At 30.8% G+C, this 9,303-nt stretch overlaps 1 protein-coding gene across 1 annotated transcript; it reads right to left on the reverse strand.

The window, feature by feature from the left end:
* Positions 1 to 3,415: 3,415 nt before the first annotated feature.
* LOC131624906 (zinc finger BED domain-containing protein RICESLEEPER 1-like) lies at positions 3,416 to 7,457 on the reverse strand. Its single transcript, XM_058895831.1, has 4 exons — positions 7,226 to 7,457; positions 3,944 to 5,935; positions 3,791 to 3,856; positions 3,416 to 3,697 (listed from the first exon to the last, which is right to left on the reverse strand). Exons 2-3 carry the CDS (start codon positions 5,907 to 5,909, stop codon positions 3,801 to 3,803), a joined length of 2,022 nt encoding a protein of 673 aa, XP_058751814.1. The 5' UTR covers positions 5,910 to 5,935; positions 7,226 to 7,457; the 3' UTR covers positions 3,416 to 3,697; positions 3,791 to 3,800.
* Between the last annotated feature and the right edge of the window lie 1,846 nt (positions 7,458 to 9,303).

Raw genomic sequence — 9,303 nt, forward strand, 5'->3', positions numbered from 1 at the left:
GGATTGGATTTAGAAATTTTTGCGATAAAGCCCAAACCAAATCGATCCGAGAAACAACGAATTGGTTTGAGTTGGATTGATCGGGTAGATAAAAAATGCAAAAATATTTTTAAAAAAAACTTATTTACAAAAATTAAATTTTCATAATATTATAAAAAATAAATATTAATAGTGTTCAAATTTAAATATTATACTAGAAATTTTTCTCTAATAGATTCAAAAATATCTAACAAGAAAAATATCTAAGATTAAGACTTTTGAATATATAACTAGTCACTTGAATTAATATGATAGTGAATGTGTTTTATAACTTCATGTTCATTTATCATATTACACTATCAATTTTCTAATAACAAATAAAAATAGCATAACTTGTCCACACATAACATTTTATTTTTTTCTTATTGAAGTTGAATGCGTTGTAGTAATTTTCATGATAATTAATTATGGTTGGTTTGGGTTGGACTTGCGGGTAGAAAATTGAAAATCCGATGTCCGAACCGATTGTCATTGGATTTTATTGGTTTGGTTCGGTTCTTGCCCGAACTGAAAAAATATTCAACCCAAACACTATGGTTTGGTTCGGATTCTGGTTTGGTTCAGATTTACCCGAACCAATGAACACCCTTAACTATTTCCCGTATATAAAAATATTTATATCAATATTAGATTTTTTCCTGTATATTGACTTAATTTTTGTTTAGGTATCATTTACAAAAATATTTGAATCAATAGTAAATTTCATATATAAATATATTTAGATCAATAGTAGATTTTTTCCCGTATACCACTTTTTATATACCATTTTTAAATAAAAAATACTTTAATCATAAATACCATTTTTCGTAAATAATAGAATTTTTTCCGTATACAAATATTAGTTTTGAATAGGTATTATTTTCAAAAATATTTGGATCAATATTAAATTTTCTTATATTAAAATATTTTTATCAATAATAGATTTTTTTCCCGTATACCATTTTTGAATCAAAAATATTTGATCATAAATACCATTTCTCGTATATAAAAATATTCAGATTAATAATAGATTTTTTCTCATATACAGACTTTATTTTTGTTTAGGTATCATTTACAAAAATATTTGGATCAATAGTAAATTTCGTATATAAAAATATTTAGATCAATAGTAGATTTTTTTCTCGTATACCATTTTTGTATAAAAAAATTTGGATCATAAATATCATTTTTCTTAAATAATAGATTATATTCTGTATACAAATATTATTTTTGTTTAGGTATCTTTTACAAAAATATTTTGATCAATATTAAATTTTCGTATATAAGAATATTTAGATCAATAATAGATTTTTTGGCCTAGGCCATTTTTGAATAAAAAATATTTGGATCATAAATAACATTTTTCGTATATAAAAATATTTAGATCAATAATAGATTGTTTTCCTGTATATAGACTCCATTTTTGTTTAGGTATCATTTACAAAAATATTTGGATCAATAGTAAATTTCGTATATAAAACTATTTAGATCAATAGTAGATTTTTTCCCGTATATCATTTTTGAATAAAAAATATTTCGATCATAAATACAATTTTCCGTAAATAATAAATTTTTTTTCGTATACTCTTATTATGTTGTTTAGGGTTTTGGATCAATATTAAATTTTTCGTATATGAAAATATTTAGATCAATAATAAATTTTTTGAATAAATTTTATCTATATTCCAATTTTTAATATAAAATATTTGGATTATAAATATCATATTTCGTATATAAAAAAATATAGATCAATAATAGAAAAATTTGTGTGGAGGAAAGAAGTGAGAAAGTATGAAGGAGAAAAAAAATTAGAGAATAGAAAGAGATTTGTTAAGTTTGATAAAATATAAGGGTTGCATTATTTTAATAATAAAATTAAAAACTTTATGATGCAAAGACCAAATAAAGACAATTTTAATGTGGTGGTAAAAAATCAAATAAGGGTATTGTAGACTTTTCTAAAGCCATTAATTTTCTTATATTATAAATTATTTTTAAATATTATAAAAACAGATCTGTTACGTTGACACTTGAAATCTCTACACCTCAATTATTTCAAACTATTTTACCATGACACAAAAACCAAAGCAACAAAAATATTATTAAAAAATACAAAAAAATATGCTGAAAAGTAGATATATACAGTGTAATTGTAGGTTTTTGTGTCATTCTAGCATTTCTCTTATAAAAAGGGTCCAAATTTTCTCACCCTACACTATTACTTGGAAGTATACATGAAAAGAATAACGTTTTTTCCTATCCAAATGAGTATTTCAAGAAGAAAAAACACTTTTTATCTATGCAAAAGTGAATTCTAAGAAAAAAAAAACACTTTTTATAAGAAATGTGGAATGGGTAACATTGGGCCGTTGGGCCTATTAAAGTAACTGACTTTTGCTGGTAGGGTCGCCTTGGTCTAATATTAATCTAGAATATAAATTAATGTCTAAATATTACAAAATCAATAAAGATTATAGGGTTTGTTTGATTTGTAAAATAAGAAATACCGAACAGAATAGTATTAGACTGTACAGAATAGTACAAGACAATATTTTATATTGTCATGTATTTGATGGTTAAAGTACTAGATAATTTTTTTTTTCAATTTTGCTTAATATATCTATGCACCAGATAAAATAATATAATTTTAATTATAATATTATTTATTAATATATAAAATATTAATATTTATAAATTAAAATATTAAATAATGATAAGGAGGAAAAAAGATGAAGAGATAAGTTTTTTACACACTTTGTTTAACATGTTATTGCAGTAGACACAATAATATAATTTTTATTATAATTTTTTATTAATATATTAAATGTTGATATTTATGAATCAAAATATTAAATAATAAAAGAGGATAAAAGATAAATAGAGATTTTTTTCTCTATTTTGTTTGATACGTGGATGAATTGAATTAAAATTATTTAATTTTTATTATAATATTCTTTATTGATATATAAAATGTTAATATTCGAATTAAAATATTAAATGAGAAAGAGAGTAAAAAATGGTATTTTGATAGTTTTTTGATAATTTTTTCTTGGGACAAAAAGTTGTCCCATGATTTAGTGGGGGACAAGAATTCATGGTTTTGTCTATGTTCAGTACCATGATTAATTTCTACATCAAACAGCGTACAAAAAAAATTGTCATGTCCAGTACCTATTTTTTAGCAAATCAAACGCTCGATATAGTACTTATTCAGCTTGATTAAAAAGTGTGTAAATCTAAAAAAAATAATTAAAATATTAATCAAGTTAAAAGTCATGATTGATTTAATTTTTGAACAATGATATACACATAATTTTGCTTCAGCCCTATTGTAGGAACTATGCCATAATGCATATAAGTTTAACTTGAGTAAATAGAGTAGTAGATGGAACTGCTATGCCATAATGCAATTGTTGAAGATCTCATTCATTAAGATCATTCACTTTAAGCAGCGTTATTGCAGGAACAATGAAGCATTCATGGGAAGACTTTGATAACAAAAGGGTATGCAACCCTCTATACAAAATGGGATTCATCTGAATGAAACTCCGATAAAAAAAAACTAGGTTATTCTAAGAATATACATTGCTTCTTACATAGTATATCACCTCCAAGCAAGAAATGACATAGGAGAACAACAGTACTGTTAACAATTCTAAGATAGCTTCTTTGGTACCTCCTGACATTGATCATAAATAAGTAGAAAGATTAATGTTTAACAACGGAAAGTGGAGAGATTCAAACATATGATACAAGTTTCACAGAAGAGTACCTCGGAAACATTAACTTGATTCAAGGAGAAGAGGTGGAGCAGAATGGAGTGGGGTTGGATTAAAATCTGATAAGATGTCAGAAACAGCACAAATGCATAAGACATAAGCTATGAATTGGGAATTTAGGATTATTCTACGGGTGCAGAACATACCTCCTGATTCATTTCGGATCCAATCTTGTGCGCATACTAAAGCCTCTCGTGTATCTGGGTTCAGCAAACTGCGAGAAGAATCAAGCACTCTGCCTCCTGTGTTAAATGCCAATTCAGGTGCCAAAGTAGTCATTGGAGTCCCAAGAACATCTCGTGCCATCATAGACAAAATCGGGTATCTGGGCATGTGGACTTTCCACCAGTTCAAGATGCTAAACTCAGAATTACGAGGAAATATCGGTTCCTCTAAATACTTGTCCAAGTCTGATGTCATTGACTGACTCTGTGATGTCTCGAGGAATCTGTCAAAGCCTTTTAGTCTATCCCTGGCACCAGTACTGGTGCTTGGTAAGCTACTTCCAGGCAAGGCTGAGCCTTGATCAACCATTGTCGAACAGATAGAATATGCATTGAAAAGTTCTTTGATACCGTCAGAAACTTCCTTGATATGATCCAAAGCAGTGCTTCCATATATCAAGGAGTAGTAGTACTCGACCAACTTCATTTTAAATCGGGGATCTAGGACTGCAGCTAAAGCCAAAGCCAAACTGCACTTGCTCCAGTACTTATCGAATTTGGCTTTCATCTTCAAAGCCATGGGACTAAGAAAATTGTCAGAGCTTCTGCTCCAGTCAATTAATTGAATATGAATGTCACAGATCTCAGGGAAGAATATGTTCGCTGTAGGAAATCTGTTGCTTGAGAAGATATTCATGATTTCAACAAGGAGTTTTAAATATCCAGCAACAGAATTAGCCCATTCCCACTCTTCATCGGATAGATTTGATGTGTAGGAGAGATCATGTTCTTGGAGGAGTGAAAAAGCACCCCTGTACTCTAGTGCAGTTTCAAGCATGATATATGTAGAATTCCATTGTAGTGGATTATCAAGAGATAAGAACTTCGGAGAATTGATCCCAGCACGTTGAGAAATCTCATTAAATTTTCCTTGAACCTCTTGTGAACTTTTAACATATCTGATGCTCTCTCGAATTTTTTGGATCAAGTCATGCAATGCATCCATGGCATCTTGAACGATGGAAATTATGAGATGTGCTGCAGAGCGTACATCAAGTATTTGTCGAGTACTAAAGAAAGGCCTTTTCTCGGAAACACGCTCTTTGATTCGGAGAGTGATGTCATCGTCAACAGAGCAATCATCAAGAGTCAACGCAAATAGCTTGCAGTCAATATCCCATTCATCAAGGCATTTGATAATCACTTCAGGAAGCAAGTCTTCAGTGTAAGAAGAGTCAAGTGTAAGAAAGTTCAAAATTTTCTTCTGCAATGTCCATTTCTCATCAATATAATGCACAGATAGACACAAAAATGAGGTGTTTTCTGCCGAAGACCACATTTCGATTGAGAGATTAATCCTGCCACATAATTTGCTTATCATCTCACTCACTTTCTCTTTCTCCCTCCTGTAGATTTCTATACAAGAAACCTCTAAGTTGCTATTTGGCAAGAACTCAAAGAGAGGCTGGAGGTTCTTGACAAAGACTTTGAATCCTACTTGTTCAACCAAAGTCAATGGGTATCCATGTAATATGATCATACGAGCAAGATCATGTTGACTCCTATCCTGATCAAATTTACTACTTACAAAGTTAATGATTTCATCTTTCTTATGCTCCTGTTCAAACTTGACGAATGCTGGCTTTATAAATTCTTCTTTCCTCTGACCTTCATCAAAACTAATGTTTGCTAGGCTGACAGTGTTATCTTTTTTCCTTCTCTTTACTGTAAGTAGTTGAGAAACGTCAAAGTTTGATCGTTTCAGACACCGCATCAAGTGATTTCTTAGATGAGTGGTTCCACTGTTACTTGATCCACTAAGTCTCTTGTTGCAATGTAGGCAAACAGCATAACATATATCAGCCTTTCTAATCCTTTCAAAGTGATTCCAGACAACAGACGTCAATCTCTTTGGTTTCTTAGTGCCTGAATCATTTGATACTTCCATCAGATAGGCTTGAGAGTACACTTAATCTGCATGTCATACAAAACAAAGTGACACGTCAAAACAGAAAAGGTTATACAAGAAATAACTCAAATTGAAAATAAAATGCAGTAGCAAAGGATTGAACAAAAGGGTATGTGGAATCTAGTAAAAAAAAATCAAGTGCTTGTCAGCCTCTGGTGGTGAATAACGAAGAAAGGAGAAAACGGAGACATAAAGCGATAAGACTAAATTTTAAGTTAATTCCGTCAAAATCACTGAATTAAGATACTAAAATGCTGACCCAGTTGCATCACATCACTCAAAAGAAAGATTTTAAATTCAAGTCACAGTTCCATTAGCTTTGAAAGCATACAAAATAGGGGGAAATATGACTAATGTGTCTACAATTACAATAGAAGAAACTTGTGAAAACTTAACATTGACATTTTGGGCAAAAATTTAAAACACAACTCAAAAGTGAGAGATCGAATTAATGATAGCATAGTCCTTCCACGGCAAGAACCAAGTCCAACTAGACATATCTAGATTCAAACTAACTAAACTTTAAAGTCTAGAGCCACGTAATCAACTCAGAAGCTACGGATACCCTGTTTTTTTTTAAACTTAGTATTCGGCCTTGAGGCTGACTATTCCAAGGGGACCAATCTCATTGTCCACTAGCACGGACCCATTTAAAGCCAGAGCAAAGCTCGGTATTTACTAGCCCAACACAAATATTGTTAGCATGAGCGGGATTCGAACTTGAGACCTTACCCAAGTCTTCACCAACAGACCAATCCTTGGGGATTAGGGAAACCTTGTCAACTAAACCCATCAAAAATAAAAGAACCACACCATGAAGATATGGACATTAAACCTAAGCAAACAACAAATCAAGAACATATGATGCAACTGTAATGTAACAACCATGTTGTTAAATGCCGTGGATGCCGCAACTCCACAAAGCCGAAATTGTGGACAATATCACCACCAGTGTAACTTCAATTTAAAATCTTACAAATATTTCAACAGATAAAAAATGTACAAGTAATAATTGAACAAAAATAACACAATATTCCTCAATTATGGCACATAGACATTACAAAAAACTGGGTATGCCAAGAACTGAAAAGGTTCATTAAAAAAATCCCAATCGACGAGAAAAAACATAACAGAATAACAAAATCAAAAACAAAAATTTGTTACACATATTATTATACAACTGTTGCAATTTAAAATACTGTTTCAGTAGTTATCGTAAATTTAACAATGAAATGATGCAATTGCAAAAGAGAAAGATGAATTGAAGAAAGAGAGAGGGAGAGAGGGAGTCTTACTTAGAGAGAGGGAAGAACGGTGGTTGGGTCCGATCGGATGATCCGGAAGAAAACGATAGGGTTTTGAGAGGTGGAGAGAGGGAGACAGAGATGACCCGATTATGGTGTGGTGGAATCTGGGTTGGACCCGATTAGAATAGGGCTGGTGTTGTTGAAAGGAAAGGGGAAAACGGGTCGGAGCATCAGAAACATGGTTCAATTAATTGGGATTCGGTTTCGGTTGTGGGTTTGGCCTTTTTAAAAAATAAAATAAATAAAGAATGTCTCGCTTGGTTCATATTGAATTTCTTTTTTATTACAAAGAACACTTTTTTTTTTCTCTAACCTTTACCGTTTTTATTGAATAAAGTGTACCAAAAAAATTTCACAACAAGGCTATCTTTATATCAAAAACATTCTTCCATTCTCAATTAAGATTTCCGAAAAAGAAAAAAAATGTGTCCTGTGTTTCATCATATCAAGACAGCAAAATGCGTTGAAATTCAAGATAAAGATCATTTATTTCATTTCTCGTTGCTCACGTTAATCTTATTTTTGAGCTATAATAGTTATGTTGTGTCCAAAAATGAATTTATGGATTTTGTATGAATTCCTACAGACCGGCATTAATGGATGGCACTTGGAAGATAAATGAATATGTTTTCCGAAAACGGGTCATCTTATAGCAAGTACATATGAAAGAGTGTGTATTAATCTGACAAGATACTGTTTCTCAGAAATATTGTTTCCACTGTCATTGTCCCACCTCCAAATTTAAATGATCGTATTATATATATTGGGTGACTTTAAAAAATGTGACGCTTTATTCAAGTTTATTTGAAATCGGGATACCATATACCACTCACATCATTAGAGTGGACAACTCACTTATCAACAAAAGCTGAGACTTGGTCGATCATTTTTTGGAAAGGATGCGAGAGTTCACCAAGAGCGAGATTGAAAGAGAATCAAATAAATAAAAGTCAAAGGCGTTATCACTCATAGATATAGATTTAGCCGATGACACATGTTTTGATTCATTTTAGTTTTTATTCAACGATGTACTTATGTGGTTAGACATGTTTTGTATATAATCTTGAATTAATATTAATAATATAAAATATATAAACTTTAAAAAGATTTCAATACAAGTTTAAGTTTCTAAAAAATTTCTCCATTTTTCAATCTAAAATAGGTTATGTTTCTAATTTTTTTGAAATTGCTTCTGTGTTGTGTGGTTCCAAAAATGCATATCCGTAATCGCAGGATGGGTTGGTTCTGAAAATGCACTTCTGAAAATTCCCTTGGTATAAGATAGAATTTTAAAGTCCATATTATTCTAGAACTTGTATAAGTATGAGGCTCTCATCTCATATTTTTTACCAAATCACATTATACCATAATGAACATCAATTGGCATGTCGCATATGTCTACTTCAATAGGGCAAAACCTTCAATTAAATTTAAGTTCAATGAGTACACTCCCTTGTAGATCTGAAATTCATACTTGAGAATAACCTACCATACTCCGAAAATCAATAAATTGTGAAGCTCGGGTATCATTCACCCTCAATTGACAGCGAAGAGAAAATTGAGTTCAGTAACTTTTAGCTGAATACGGGTACATATTTGAGGATTATATGGAATACATTTTTCTGTTACATAATAAATGTTTGATCGAGTTGTATGCTATGATTGCGAGATCGATCAAAGATATTATAAAAATGTTGGAGTGCTCATCTAGATGTTGAAATGTAATGTTCGGTTTATGTTAACGATTAACTGTGTAATGTTTCGTTTTTTTATATGTTAATTTATCTTCATTTTGCATCTTTTTGTTTCTGTGTCTATTTTTGGTTCAGTATGTTCCGAAAATACACGTCTGTAAGGTTTACGGATATACATTTCCTGATTGAATTCACTCAAATATTTTGGGCATGACTAAAAAACGAATGGGTTGTGCGTGTTTGGGGAGCGTCCGTAGATGCATTTCTGGATTCTAGGTGTAACATCCCATAATTTCCATTATTTAATTTAATTGAAATTTAAATTATTTATTTGGATTAATCGGAGTTTTGATGATTTATTGGAAAATTTTG

Source organism: Vicia villosa, unplaced genomic scaffold, assembly GCF_029867415.1.
Source record: "Vicia villosa cultivar HV-30 ecotype Madison, WI unplaced genomic scaffold, Vvil1.0 ctg.000168F_1_1, whole genome shotgun sequence".
NCBI lineage: Eukaryota > Viridiplantae > Streptophyta > Magnoliopsida > Fabales > Fabaceae > Vicia > Vicia villosa.

What these genes read in the sequence shown, in the direction of transcription:
- LOC131624906 (XM_058895831.1), bottom strand. Translation starts at nt 5,909, where the DNA reads ATGGAAGTATCAAATGATTCAGGCACTAAGAAACCAAAGAGATTGACG. An exon ending in GATCCGAAATGAATCAGGAG is followed by an intron (nt 3,857 to 3,943) that starts GTATGTTCTGCA and finishes ACATCTTATCAG; the next exon opens with ATTTTAATCCAACCCCACTC.